Source organism: Hyperolius riggenbachi, chromosome 1, assembly GCF_040937935.1.
Source record: "Hyperolius riggenbachi isolate aHypRig1 chromosome 1, aHypRig1.pri, whole genome shotgun sequence".
Classification (NCBI taxonomy): domain Eukaryota; kingdom Metazoa; phylum Chordata; class Amphibia; order Anura; family Hyperoliidae; genus Hyperolius; species Hyperolius riggenbachi.
In genome coordinates, this window is record NC_090646.1 from 138845738 (window position 1) to 138861446 (window position 15709).

General features: G+C 39.9%; 1 protein-coding gene across 1 annotated transcript in view; it reads left to right on the forward strand.

The window, feature by feature from the left end:
• Positions 1 to 15354, forward strand: part of TUSC3 (tumor suppressor candidate 3) — a 331289-nt gene extending 315935 nt beyond the window's left edge. The window contains exons 8-10 of the mRNA XM_068268622.1: positions 1524 to 1598; positions 6547 to 6637; positions 13755 to 15354. Coding sequence (XP_068124723.1) covers positions 1524 to 1598; positions 6547 to 6637; positions 13755 to 13770 — 182 coding nt within the window. The 3' untranslated portion in view covers positions 13771 to 15354. The remainder of the gene's footprint in view (positions 1 to 1523; positions 1599 to 6546; positions 6638 to 13754) is intronic.
• The last annotated feature ends 355 nt before the right edge of the window (positions 15355 to 15709 follow it).

Below are 15709 nucleotides of genomic sequence, written 5' to 3' on the forward strand. Positions count from 1 at the left end.
GGAAATCCCGTTCCTGGAGGTCTTTCCCCGTCACCATGGCTTTTGGGAGTCACGATTTACCCCTCAGCGCTGCCTGGCACTGATTGGCCAAGCAGCGCACGGGGTCTGGGGGGCGGATAGCGGCGATCGAGCGTGGGCCGGCAGCAATCGGTGTGCTGACGCAGCTAGCAAAGTGCTAGCTACATTCAGCAAAAAAAAAAAAATTAAGCAAATCGGCCCAGCAGGGCCTGAGAAAACCTCCTGCGCGACTTACCCCGAACTACGTTCGGGTTTACAGCCAGGAAGGTTAACCTCTGCCAGATTGACTTGCAGAACAATGTCAGACACACAGTATAGAGGACATAAGAGCTTGGCTGTGACAGGTAGGCAGGACTGAATACAAGTGTGTCCCTGGGCACTGTGAGTTGTCATATGCTTCACTGTAGTTCCACAACACTGTCATCCCCAACTTTTCACTCCCTTCCCTCCCCCTCCTAATATAAACTGTATGCAAAATACATGTACATATTACGTATACTGCAGTAACTATAGCTCGCTAGCTATACTGAGGGCACCTCATGCACCTGGCTACCTATACTGGGCACCTATAGATCGCTATCTATACTGGGGCCTCACATGTACCTGGTTACCTATACTGCAGTAACTATAGCTCGTTAGCTATACTGAGGGTACCACATGTACCTGGCTACATATACATTAGTACATATACTGTAGCTCGCAATCTATACTGAGCCACCACCTGTATCCTGGCTACCTATACTGCAGCTATACTGCAGCACCTATAGCTTGCTACCTATACTGACGGCACCACATGTATCTGGCTACCTATACTGCAGTACTTATGGTTCGCTACTTATTACTGAGGGCACCACCTGTACATTGCTACCTATATACTGCAGCACCTATAGCTTGCTACCTATACCGAGGGCACACCTGTACCTGGCAACCTATTCTGCAGTACCTATAGCTCACTACCTATACTGAGGGCACCACCTGTACCCTATTCTATATGTTAACCGGGGACTACCAGACTACCAGTATTTTGCTATTATTTGGCTCCACCCACATCATGGTTTGGCGACGCCCACTTTTTCACAGCGTTCGCGCCGCTTTCTTCAGTGATGGCACCTTAACCCTTTTTCCCCCACGCCACTTCATTCATGGAGGGGGTGGTGGGGCCTCAAGTTGTGGGCTGCTTGGGAGCACCAGAACCTTAGCTGCACCCCTGCCGGGAGAGAGGAGACAGGAAGAAGCAACCGGCAGCAGAGAGACGACACGGGCTGGCAAATAGTTGAGTGTAAGCTCCTACTTACTGCATGGCCCGGAGACAGGTAATTAATGTATGTTATGTAAGACAGTAATACTGCTTTACATAGTTCTAAAACAATATATATGAAACCTAAAAAAAAATGTGTGTTCCTGCAACGCTCATTTTACTGCTTGTTTGAATAGTTTCCTTTGTATCAAATGTTTTACTTGAAAAGCAAATTAGCATAGTTACATTTCCTTAACAACAGTTTTAGATGCAGCTATCACCATGGGGATGGTTCTCCTCAATGAAGCAGCAACCTCAAAGGGAGACGTTGGAAAAAGAAGAAGTGAGTCATTCTGGATATTTTATAGATGTAGTTTTATTACCGTACTTGGTTTATTCGTTTTAAATACTTTATGGCTTTGTCTGGTATTATAGGTGCTGGGTAAGACCATTTAGCTGATTTTGTTTTCTTTCTTCTAAAGTGTGTTAATACATTTATTCAAGCCAAGGAAAATTTGCATCACAGTCCTAAGTTCAAGCATTATATAATATGATATGAATTCATTGGAATCCATTCACAAAGAATATTAGGTATTTTGAAATGACAATAATTGTCCTCCTTCTGCAGCAGCTCAAGAAGGTAGTTGTACAGTAAATGAGTTACGAATATTTCATTTAAAAGTTTTCTTCTTCAAAAATACAGCTTTCCGGTTCTGATCCAGTTCTGAAACATGCCTGAAGAAGAAATTGAAAGGGACTCCAAGCACCTTTCATGGGCATGCCTTTAAGTCAGACGACTTCAAACAAAGTCATGCTATGACCCCTCTGGAGGAGCCTCTTGCAATGACCATGTGTGTCACTTCCTCTTGCTGCTTCATTCAGTGATGCACTTCTCTAACAGAGAAGACAGGGGTGACCGGAAGTTATAACATAGCCAAGATGGCAGCCACGATTTTTACATTGAAATCGAATGAAAACTATTTGGTGTAGAATGGTGATTCAGACATCAAATGAAAGAGGGCAACACACGGTACAGAAAGGTATGCATCTTTGAAGTACTTTGCAGTACTGGATGGAGCCTCTTTAAAGGACCCATGAGAGGTGCTTGGAGTCCCTTTAACCACCTTAGCGGTAATGACAAGCTCAGCTCGTCCATTACCGCCACAGTGGATATCTCCGGCCCCTGTGGGCTGATTTTGATAATTTTTTTTCATACACGCAGCAAGCACTTTGCTAGCTGCGTGTGGAGTACGATCGCGATTCGCCGCTACCGGCGGCGTAAGGGAGCCTCCCCCCGCCCAGACCCCTTGCACAGCCTGGCCAATCATTGCGTCATCGATGACGTCATCCCGATCGTCGCCATGGCGACGAGGGAAGCCAAGCAGAAAATCCCATTTACAACGGGATTTTCTGCTTGCTGTAAAAGCCGGCGGCGATCAGACTACATGGGCAGATGCGCCCTCTAGTGGTGAATCATGTAGCTAACTGAAAGTTAGCTACAATGATTCAGAAGAAAAAAAAAACTGTCCGCACGCCACGCTGGCAATTTGAGTGTAGCACCAGGGTGGTTAAAGAACATCCGAGGTGAAAATAAACTAATGAAATAAACAATTGTATCTATCCATGACTTTTAAAGATATTCCACAGATTTATTTTATATTTAAATCTACTTTTTAAGTTTTTACTGTTTTATTGTTTTTGCTCAATGACACATTTATTGAAGTATGTCAGAGCTAAACTCTATGAATTATTGACCCTTTATATCTCTTCCCTGCTCTCAGAAGCCATTTTCTGCTAGGAAAGTGTTTTATAGTTGTAATTTCTTATCAGCGAGGGTCACGCTGTAGTGTGACCCTGTCCTGGCTCAGACAGGAACTGCCACTTACATACCTGATGTTTAACTCTTTCAGGCAGAGAAAGAAAAAAAGGAACACAGCATAAGAATTTGTGTGCTAGGCACTGTATATACACATGTCTATCTCATCATGTCACATGTCACCTCACCTCTGGCATCCTTTAAAGTTTCAAAAGCTTGCAAAGAAATCTTGTACAGTTAGTTATTAGTTAGTTATTGAAGGTATCACCTAAACAACTTTTGTTGTTATGTCTCCAGATTCTCTCCATGACTAATACCGGACTACACACAACTAGCAAAGAAAAGAGTCATATGTTTTTATTTTCAGTTATATAGTTTTTTTGGTTTGTTTGTTTATAACATTGCATCATTCTGTCATATTTGCAGTTTAGAAACCACACTAATGTGAAATAATGTAAGTGCTGTAAAAATGTGAATGTGAAATAATGTAAGTGCTGTAAAATCAGCGCCTGAGATTTGGGCGCAGCCAGCGCTATAGCTGCGCTCAGTGAGTAATTTGGGTGCCGTCAAAAGACGGAGCGCAAATTACTATAAAAATACTGTAATGCGGCCGACAGCAATAGCTGGAAGCTGAATGACATCTTTCCCCACTATCAATGATGACCTGGAGGGGGAATAGTAATTAACGCCGCCAGGACTTTTGCACGAGCAGGGTGAGCCATTTTACCCTGCACCCATATCTCTCAGTGGCTTAATTATATGTACGCAAAATAATGACCCTTTGAATTTTCCTGAAACAAAAAAAAAAAATTCTCAAACCGCAAAGAAACGGTGAGAGACAGCTTATGTGCTTTAGAAAGCAGGATTGTATTCGACCCAAGTAGGTCAAAGAGCTCAGAGAGGCTCTTTTGCATAGCTAACAACTGAAGTTTTTTAACTCTTCCAATACTGGAAAACAACATGAGACTTTTTTTGCTACTAATTCTATTCTTAGCTTTACTACTGCACACAATTCATTATCTCATAAGTTTATTTTCACTTAAGGTTTGCTTTAAAAATGTCAGTTTTGGCAGAATAATAGTACCAGAGACTTACAGTAACATCTAGGTTCAAATTTACCTAGTTCTGAAGCTAAATGTGGCTAATGAGGGTCATGAATAACCTTAGGTCTAACGGGGACACAATGAATTGACTGTAAAAGTCAATGTGAAATGGCATTTCCAGTATCTTCTACACTAACCTCATTACTATGGAGATGGAAGCACTTACTTTTAGCTAAGCCTTTCAATCAAACATTATTTTGTGAAGGATAATACATCTAGCATAGATGGTGAGTTGAATTAAGGAACTAATCCCATCTTAAACTATGCCACGTATTGTCGTGGGCAGCGCTTTCCGCCTGCATCCACCACTCCGGAGCATTTATCCCATGTGAAAATAATGGGATCTGTTTTGATGCATCTTTCATTTTCTGCTGAATTACTTATGCTTATTGTGTTGCTCTAAAAATAGCGCTACTGTAAGCAGTTCAACATCAAGCCATAGCTCAAACCAGTGAATGTGTCAGTGTGCTTCATCATGTCACCGAGACGCACCCAGGAACAGCGGGACCGCAATCAGCCAGCTGGGGAAAACTGCAACTTACATGAACAGTCTGGAAGCCAACCAATTCATATTTCTTAGTGCAGTCATTTCTCTCTGGCTTGTTTCATGGGCAGTGTCATCTTTAATAAACAAAATCGGTTCATTTTGGTTTGTTAAAAAACGCAATTTATGAAAATATAAAGTTAAGATCTACGCTTACCATAAAGTGTAAATGAACTTAAAGGGGATCTAAACTCAGAATTTCATCTCTTTTATAAAAGATAAGGCACTGTGTGATAACCATTAGGGAAAAACAAATCTTTTTAACAATTTACAAAAATCCTAAAAAAAAAACCTGAAAATTTAAGTGGATTAACTTACAGGGAGCACAGAAAGGGTTAAAGCATCTGTCTTTTCCTGTACAGGCAGAGCAGCAGCTACTCTGTAAGTAATTACACTCTGGTGTAGCTAAATAAACAAACACCTCTTTTCTACAGCATTTAACACCTGATTTCTACAGCATTTAAATGTAGAATGAAAAGTTTTCATTGTATGCTATAGAGTTTGGGTCCCCTGTGTAGATTTTTTGAGTGCAAAAGCAATGGTTGAGTTCCTCTGATGATTTCACACTTAAGATGGCCATACACTGACTCGGCATGCCCTAAAGATAGATCCCACTTTGACTGAAATCTGATCAGAAAGGAATCTATTCCTGACACTCACTGCAAATAAGTTTTTAATAGATTTCAAGATAAAATCAATAAAAAATCTTTGGAACTGTCACAGAGTATGGCCGGCTGACAGGCCCCCCACAGATCTCCCCCTTATTAATAGTGCTCCCCTCGAGCCCCTTCAGAGGACTTGCAGCAGAGCATACTCACGATTCACATGCCTGGCCAATGTGTTCCCTGCATGTCCTTCAGTCTTCATGCCCAAAAACCGACACCCTTTCTCCATGACACGGCGGCATGTTAAAGGAGTACATACATGATGCCGGGTCATGGAGAGGAGGTCCTGGTTGGTGTTAGGGGATGGTGACAGAAGGTTTGTGGGTACCCCTTCTATTTTATTCTATATCAATTTGTATATTACAAACTACTACACTATGTTAGGCTCTTTGTGTCTCCTGTATTTTTCTTCTTTTTTTTTTTTGGAAGTTTGTTGGAAATCCTTTGAAAATTATGTCACTCTTTCCATTATTATGTCACTATTTCCATTATTTTAACTTTTTGACTTGGTTTACATATCTAAACAACATCATGTTACTGCACAGTGTCAACTCACTATGCTGCTACCTGAGCTGCAGAATCTTTTTTTACGAAGGCTGCCATTTTGATTTTTTGGAAATTCTAGAAATGACCACGCCTGTGGAGCTGTTGTTCCTGAGTGACACCTAACAACTTTCTCTAGACACTAATGTATAGAATTCATATAGACATTTGACTAACTCAGCCTCCTGATACTCAACCAACCTGCACTAATAAAAAAGGCTTCAAATTTATGATGTACCCCACTCACTTATTTCTCTAGTGAAATAAACACTGCGAGACAGAAGTGTTATTTTAATTAGTATACAGTCTCTCACAATATGACTACAGGATGTATAGGGCTGGAGCTTATACCACGATCTGATCAATGCTCAAGAACCACCAAAAAGTTTCATTTTCAGAATTTGGCTCTTTTTCTTTGACCCTATATTATTATTAATGTTTTATCCTAAAACTGTAAACTGTAATGTGATGTTAGTTTTGTAAAGTTATTATACAGTTGTATTCTCAAATGAAAGAAAAGACTTGCATAAGGGCTTTTGAACAAAAAATATTTAGAATTTTAAATGAACATTATGCATATCATAAGTATAGCTGATGCTTGTATGCTCTCTGATTTTCAGTCATATGTCTGGTTGGACTTGGCCTTGTGGTGTTCTTCTTCAGCTTCCTCTTGTCCATCTTTCGATCAAAATATCATGGTTACCCATACAGGTAAATTATGCTTGTCATTAGATATTATTATTATGCATTATTATCGGTGAAACCCAACACATTTTTTCAGCGGATAAGTTCATTTCGACGCCTGCCACCAAGCACCAAAGCTGGGCGCCGTCATAGCAGCAATGTTCTGCTGCGCACTCTACGTAACAGTAATTCGGGCCTCTGGTGGTTGCTAGACCCCGATGCACATCTCCCTCTGAGTTGCTACAACTTGGAGGGGGGAAAGTATATAACGCTGCTGGGGAGTTTAGCGGCAGCGTCATTCGGCTCACCCTCTGCCAAACTGCTTGGTACTGTAATATTATACCCCCTTTTTTCATTGCTTTGCAGAGTAAATGGCACAATTCCTTATTATTATTATTATTTGTATAGCACCAACATCTTCTGTGACATTGTACAATAGCATAAAGGGTATAACAATACAAAATAAACAATACAACAGTTAACAATACAATAAAATAGTGGGTTACTGCTAATACATTAAAGTTAACCATACATCAGACAACATCCTGCCCAATTGACCAACCCATTTGATTATTATAATCGGAATCGGATGAAAATGGGTGCCACCAAGTGCATGTCCAACCGACAATGTGCCCAATTTTGGGCCGAAATTAGTCACATTAGTCGATCGGATATGCTGCAAGATGTAGGGCCGACTTGCTTGATCCGGTGCGGGGCAGTAATGGCGAGCGATATAGGTACAAGCGACGAACCCCCCGGTGCTGTTCCCGCAATGTGTGTGTGTGTGTATGTAATGTGTAAATGTGCTGTAAAGTGCATTTATACATTACCTGTCCTGTGTCGCGGTGTTCCAGCTTAAGAGGGTCAAATATTGGAGTCGACTTATACATGAGGTCAACTTATATTTGAGGATATACGGTAGATTGGTAATGGACAATGCCAAATAAGGAGAGCTAAACCATGAGTTATGCCAAATAAGGAGAGCTAAACCATGAGTTATGCCAAATAAGGAGAGCTAAACCATGAGTTATGTCAAATAAGGAGAGCTAAACCATGAGTTATGCCAAATAAGGAGAGCTAAACCATGAGTTGAGTTAGATAAGGAGAGGTAAATCATGACTTAACTTATTTCAGGAGAGATAAATTGTGAGTTAATAAATAAGGTGAGATAATTTAACAGAAAAGCTTTGTGAATAGTGCCCCTTGAATGAACTTAGAGATGTCCTTACTGAAGTATGGACAATGTTTTTAGGCTTTTTACTATGTTATCTGTAAGATTAATGACCAGTGTACAGCCAACCCATTTACAGATTTAAAAGGAAAAAAAAAACTTCAGACATATCCTGTTGCATTATTGGAAGTATGATCAGAACTACAGAGCTATAAAAAGTGAAAGTGGAATGTGTCTTTTAGTAAATTATTATTATTATATTACACTAATCAAGTGACTGCCAGAAAATGTTGTCTCTCCTGTCTACCTACCAGTTTCTTTTAGTTATGACTGTGAGTTATATTCACATAAAAACAAAATACGCATACCGAGATAAGGTTTAGCATGAAACCTTGCAATGGCTACAGCTGAACTGATTAGATTGAATTTTTCACAACAAATGTGGAATTTGCCTTCAGAGCTCTGTTGACTATGTTGGCACTGTATAAAGGAATAATATAAATGGCCAATGCACAGTAAATACCAGATGTGCCTCCTTGTGTGTTCCATATGTACATTTACTATTCAAATGCCTTTAGTAAATACACTATTTAAATCCTTTTCTGCACTCCTTTGATTAAAAAAAAAGTAATTTGCCCTTTTCATGTTGAACCCATCTATTTGTTTATTACCATTTCCCTAGGCATGGAGGCTTCTTGAGCTAAATGAGAATTTTTTATGGACACAGCATTGATTTTTAATCTCATATTACACCGTTATCAGTGGTTTTCCAATTATAATGATAAATAGTCAAAGCACATTGTGTATGTAAATTGCTAAGCAGACCACCAGCAGTCAAATGAGCAGAAACATTGTTCAGAGTACTGTGGAATTCAGATTTTCTGCTGTAGCAGATGAAAACCGTGTTTGTTATTCTTCTCGGATGAACCCTGCGCATCCAGTTGAAAAGTGTTAAACAGAACAGACAATTTCGAAAAACCTGAAATATGTAAGTGCAGGAATGCCTTGGAAAAGCAAAGATTTCAATTTGCATTTACACGTGTCAAGGTACACAACTGCCATGCATAATTAAACTTCAAATTCAGGTTTACCGGTTTAAAAGGCCTGCGCATAATTATTCTGATGGTTTTTACATGTCATTTGGAAATCGGGAAATTAGTTCTTTTGATGTTATGTTATCTTAAATTACTCTGATGACGGCTGTCACCTCTGAGGCTTATTCACAAAAAGCAGTAATGCCATAATGATCTCATTGAAGTAAATCTTCTTGACGTACTCAGTGGTAGATCTTTCTTGGCAGAGAAAATATCCAAGTAGGTGAAGCCATTTCCGACTGAGGAATCTTACAGCAGGGCTTTAAACACCCTTTACCTAGTGTCATCTCACTGGTGGTCTATACTTCAGACTGGCAGAAAAAATAGTCTTGGATCTCTTTTCTCTCGCTCTTGTATGCATCCATGCCGACCTGGTACAACTCTGTCATCAGTATTGTGTCTGAATAGGAAGGCTTAGTCCTCTGTATCAGAATGTTCAGTTTAAGCGGGATTGTCAGCCACAAAATGTAATTCCATTTACCCACTGCACTGTGTTTATTATGTAGTCTACATGCAGTCTGCATTGCAAGCATTCCAATATAATCATAACGGTTTCTGCTGTAATGAATCTTATCTCAGTCAACCTGGCTCCTTTCTGGTACATTGCCAGGGAGAAGGAAGCTTGTTGTCTCCCCTCCCAAATTTCTCCTCCTTATTGATTGGCTAGGGGCAATTCAGTGTGGCATGAGGCTGAGAAGGGAAATACACATCAGCCTTCTGCAGAAGCTGTTGAAATACGATCTTTGCTGTTCTCACATGTGTTTACAAAGGAACCTAGATATGACAGTGAAGTTTCTAAGAGAACAAATTTACATCAGGATTGGCTTCAGTCAGAGGCAGTAAAGATGGAAAATGCCTGGAACAGTTTTCTTTTTATTTAATACTAGTTGACCTAAGGGCTTTTAAAAATGGGCTCTAAGTCTGTCACACCACCGCCACTACCACATGTTAGTCACACGCCTGACCGGCCCCCATCCTCCCCCTGTCCCAACGGCTGTCCGTGCGACACATGCATGGTAGCACAAACGTACGGACACAGGGACAGGAGACGCAGAGACACAGGGGAATTATTACATAGGATATAAAATTCCCTGGCCCCTATGCAATTAACTTTTTCTCCTGAGCCTTCTTCTAGGAGATACATTTTCATCTTCTATTTAGACAAACTTTTCAGCAATTTGCAATGAAAAAAGTACCAAAAAGTAGGTGAAAATGTACTAGCAAAACTATTTTAAGTATTTTCTTGCTTTCTGGTGGTTTAAAGGGCATTTTATTGACAAGTTTAAAAACATCACCTAGGAGAAAACTCAGGCGAAAATGTTAATTGCATATGGCCCACTGAAGTCAAAATGTGGACAGTACAATACATATGTTATGTAAGTAGAACAAGTATTTACTTATATATCGTCAAGGTCAGCGGGAGCGAGGACACGTGTGGGCAGAGCTGGGCAGGCGCAGTAGCCCGGGACATTAAAGTCACGAAAACTGGAAGTGAGCTGCGGCGGGGACCAGAGAATCGTTTTGTCCTGGCACTGGCACAGGATTTTTTTTTTACAGCTTACATTTGTCCTTAAGACACTTTGTGCAATTAAAGCCTGGGTGTAACCAAGTGCTGGAACGATGTAAAAACTCTCCTGATGCTGAGCGAGGTTGCGCTACATAGTGTGAAGACTGTAATGGAGATTAGGGCATGGGTAATAAAAAGAAGGCAGGAAATCAGCAAGTTATGCAAGCATTTAAGTGTTGACACATTTTAGAGTAATTTTACAGTATTCACAAATAGAGTACATAATTAACACCGCATGGGGGGTTGATTCACAAAGGTTACTTATTTTTCACCTTAACTGTAAGAAGTGCTAATGCATAAACAAATAAGGAGAGATAATTCATGAGGTTATTGATAAATAAGGAGTGCTAAACCATGAGTTATGTCAAATAAGGAGAGCTAAACCATGAGTTATGTCAAATAAGGAGAGCTAAACCATGAGTTATGTCAAATAAGGAGAGCTAAACCATGAGTTATGTCAAATAAGGAGAGCTAAACCATGAGTTATGTCAAATAAGGAGTGCTACACCATGAGTTGAGTTAGATAAGGAGAGGTAAATCATGACGTAAGTCATTTCAGGAGAGATAAATTGTGAGTTAATAAATAAGGTGAGATAATTTAACAGAAAAGCTTTGTGAATAAGGCCCCTTGAATGAACTTAGAGATGTCCTTACTGAAGTATGCAAACAAATGGACAATGTTTTTAGGATTTTGACTATGTTATCTGTAAGATTAATGACCAGTGTACAGCCAACCCATTTACAGATTTAAAAGGAAAAAAAAAACTTCAGACATATCCTGTTGCATTATTGGAAGTATGATCAGAGTTACAGAGATATAAAAAGTGAATGTGGACAGTGGCTTTAATATTCTGTACTTAACACTTGTTTTGAACTAATAACTGTTAACCACAAGAAAATTTATGCGTGCTCAACACCAAACTTAACCCTTACAAGTCTGGCTGTGCAAATCTGGCTAAATTGGCTTATCATGAGGCATTGCTCATGCAAAATTGCATTTGCTTTCGCATGCCAAACTTTGCAGGGTCAGAAACCAATACCGCAAAGCGGTTGCCCTGCGGGAATTAGTTCATGCTACATAGCTATCCAGGAGCGCCACGGGGAGGCTTCCCAATGCCCCCATACAACCGGCTGCGGGGCCCCAGGCTCACTCACTGCCTAGGGACCACAGCGACACCCCGGAGGGGGAGGCTGGGTGGCGCAGACGACCCCCCCCAAGCGTGGCCAGTGCCGGGGAGGGCCATCCGCACCCGCCTCCCAAAATTAAAAACAGAACTAATAACTGTATTTGGTTTTATAATGATGTATTTCTAAATTTTCTAAGGCCTGAAAAACCGCACCACTTCCTGACAATAAATTGTCAATATCTTTATTCATACAAAACAGTGGTATTAAAATCAATTAAAAACAAACACCTTGTGGGAAATGGATACAATACAAAATATTGCGTATAATACACTTCTCAGTACATCTTTATCCATCTCCACCAGGGCGGTAGTACAAAAAGAATTCTCAATATATGCAGAAAGTGTTATTGGCATATTATTATTATTATTATTTATATAGCGCTGACATCTTACGCAGCGCTGTACAGAGTATACAGTATATTGTCTTGTCACTCAAACGTCCCTCAGAGGGGCTCACAATCTAATCCCTGCTATAGTCTTATGTCCATGTATGTATGTATCATAGTCTAGGGCCAATTTTAGGGGAAGCCAATTAACTTATCTGTATGTTTTTGGGATGTGGGAGGAAATCAGAGTGCCCGGAGGAAACCCGTGCATACACGGGGAGAACATACAAACTCCTTGCAGATGTTGACCTGGCTGAGATTCAAACCGGTGACCCAGTGTTGCAAGACGAAAGCGCTAACCACTATGCCACCATGCTGCCCCTATGAGTTACTCTTTCATATATGCTTTAGTGTTAATTGTTAACAGTGCTTGCCCAGCATTGTGTGTTGTATCACTTATTATAAAGAGAATTAGAGGGGCACTATGCCAGAGCTTTCTATTTCAAAGCCTCCAGTAAGTGCTAATGTTATGTACATCATTTGACAGCTTTTCTCCATTAGTAGCCAGTCTTCCCAACATGGAAGTCCCCTCCCCACTTGGTGTGCTCCAACTGCTGAGGTTTTCCTCTGTGTCTCTCTCTCTCTCACACATATATACTGTATATCTGTATAGACAAGGGGTGAGGGTATGGGAGGAGAGACAGGAGAGCGCACTCAGAAAGGTAACAGTTGTCCCTGGCAAGCCTGCTGGGGAATGATCTCATCTTTAGGCCTGACTGACTAGCCCATTAGGATCTGTCAGGAGTCTAGCGTTGTCCCTCTCTATGCTGGGATGCAAGCAGCGGTGGTGCTTTCAAACAGGATCGGTCGCATCAGCTGATCTCCATAGATGGCGGCTCGATGGGTCCTTTACCTCTATTCTATGGTTTCTGCCATGGTGGCTGGATATAAAAAAGTTTTACTCTCAGCACATGTAATTATACCTCTGGAGGGACCTCTTAGAGGTAGAAGAGAGAGACGATAACTGAAGGTGAAAAGCTGTCAAATTATGTAAATTAGCACTTACAATACATTTTTTCCCATAGGAAGCAAAGCGCATAGTTATTTCTCAGATCATGACGAAGTTGCAGGCTGGAAATAGTCAGGTGTTCATACATGCCAGACTAAAAAGGTGAATTTTTAGTTTGGACTTCAAGGGATGGAGCTGTCCTGATTGGGTGTGGCAGGGAATTCCAAAGTGTATGGGCAGCATGACACAAGGCTCTGTCTTCAAAGGTTTTGAGGTGGACTCTGGGGGTGACCAAAGTATTACATGACTTGCAGGATGCTTTAAAATAGAAAGCTTTGCTTGAAAACTGATATCTTCCCTAGTATCTACATGTTAGCAGGTCTCCCGTTTAAATATAATAAGGACTTTTTGGAGGGGGTATGTTCATAATTCGTAGACAGTAATTGCAGTCATGTGTGATATGAACCAGGCAAGCGTTGGATCTTATCCTCACCTGATATGAATTGCTTTTATAGAATCCAGGCCAGGTTTACGAGATCGCTTATGATCCACAATGAGAATATCACTAGCCCAGCAATGCCTCAGTAAGTCAGGTCTCCTGTTTGTGACATCCTCTGATAAGTGAACATGGCACCTGTTTCCCATGTATTGGCTCTACACTTGTTTTCAGAAGTGCGTATAATTTATGACAAACAATGATCTTAAGCACTGGCTTGTTCAAAACATCCTAATTAATAACATTAATAACATTGATGCATTAAAACATAATATTTTCTCTTTCTTGTTGCAGTTTTTTAATTAAATGAAATATACTGGTCCCAAGATGACACAATTTATATCGAAGACAAAGTGTTCCTGCTGGTGTACATGGCGTGTATATTCATTATTCTCACTCCATTTGCTGTTTGTTTGCTTCTTTTGTGTTAGGCTTTAGTGCTATGGTGTAGTCATTTGTGTGCTTTTTTTATTACAAGAAATTGTAATTGGACTTGTGCATCTGCTTCTTGGAAACCTCAACAAATGAAAAAAAAAAGTCCATCCGAAGCATTGTTCTATTGATTTTATGTAGTATTTCTTCAAGGTATGCATTTTTCAATTTTTAGAAATGTGTTACAAAAGGAAATGAAAATGGATAGAAGAAATAGTAAAAGTGTGAAGACAAAGGATCCTCCAGTGGCTTATATACAATAACATCGGTCCTATGAATTCATGAGCAAAAGTGTCATTGTCATTTGTTAAATCACATTTTTTGCCTTCATGTATATGCATTTCTACTTGAGCTCAAGAGACAACAAACAGACAGAGCCATTTAGTTACAAAGTAGAGACATTTGGTCCACTAGAGGGACAGTTGGGACCTCTGCAACAAACAAGCTGCCACACTCTGTCCTACTGATCGTTGGGAAAATAAACTGATGAGGTGAACAATTGTATTTAGCCTCCTACTCTTAAAAATGAATTTTAGATAGCTTGTGGTTTTATTTTATGTTTAAACCTTTACAAAGCAGATGTAATGTTTTATTGTTTTTGCTCAATGGCAGTTGATTAATTGTCCTAGAGCTATAATGCATAAACTGCTGACCTCTTTTTATCTATCTCCTGGAGCTAGAAGCTCTTCTCTGCTAGGAAAGTGTTTTATGGCTGTAATTCCTTATCAATGAGGGTTATGCTATAATCTGACAAAGGTCCAATGAGAGAGAAACTGTCACTTGAATACCTGAAGGTTAACTCTTTCAGGCAGAACAAAAAAAAGGAACACAGCCTAGTTATGAATATGTTTAACTGTGTGCATACACATGTTTATCTCATCATGCCACATGTCACCTCAGGTACACTTTAAGTCACAGTGTTAGTTTATAAAATCTTAAAGCTCTGCCAGAGGTGCATTAATAATACGTTCTAAGCAGGTGAGAAAGACATTGTAGTCATATGTATGTGCTGATGAGGAAGAGGCCACTTCTGATGAAATTGCTAGGTGTACACGAAACAAATCTTTAAAGCTAGGTAACCTAGAGCAACCAATGAGAATTTATTAATTTAGACTTCTACCAATAAGATTGTTACAAGCAGTACAGAACCATGCATATCAGCAGTTTTGATTTTGTTTTGTTTTTCACTACGTTTATTATCCTATCTTGTATATCACAAGGTAACATTTATTCCCTTACTGTACGTTTTATGCAGCAACTGCAGCAATCAGATCCAGCACAGTGTATTTATAATGCACATATTGCCAGCATCAAAGATGTTGTGAATGTTTGTGAAGTAGGAATGTGTTATTTTTTAGAGGCTGAATATGCATAGTGTCTTATGATGTGTTAAATTCATGTATTTATAATGTAAAACAGAACAAATGTTTCCATACATTTCCATAATAAAAAAGGAGCAAAGTTGCATCAAATTAGTGGAGTTGTGTTGTCTTTTTTCCCTTGCCAAAACATGATCTAAATCTATTCTGCATATCAAAGTGGAACGTTTTTTCATTATCATATCAACACAGAAGTATTTGGCCAGAGAATGCAAAAAATGACCAAAAAAAAGAATAGTCCGAAATCGAAATACGGAAATCAGAAATACGAAATTCGCTGAATCAATAATCAGCATTGGCGGAAATCGTAATGTTCGTGGAATCAGTAATCAGCAGTTCAAACCATCCCTATTCAGACCCTACCAATGTTGGGTTCAAGTATGAGGGCGACACTACAGAGAGGAAGTGGCTACAACATTCCTTCCATCACGGAGCACC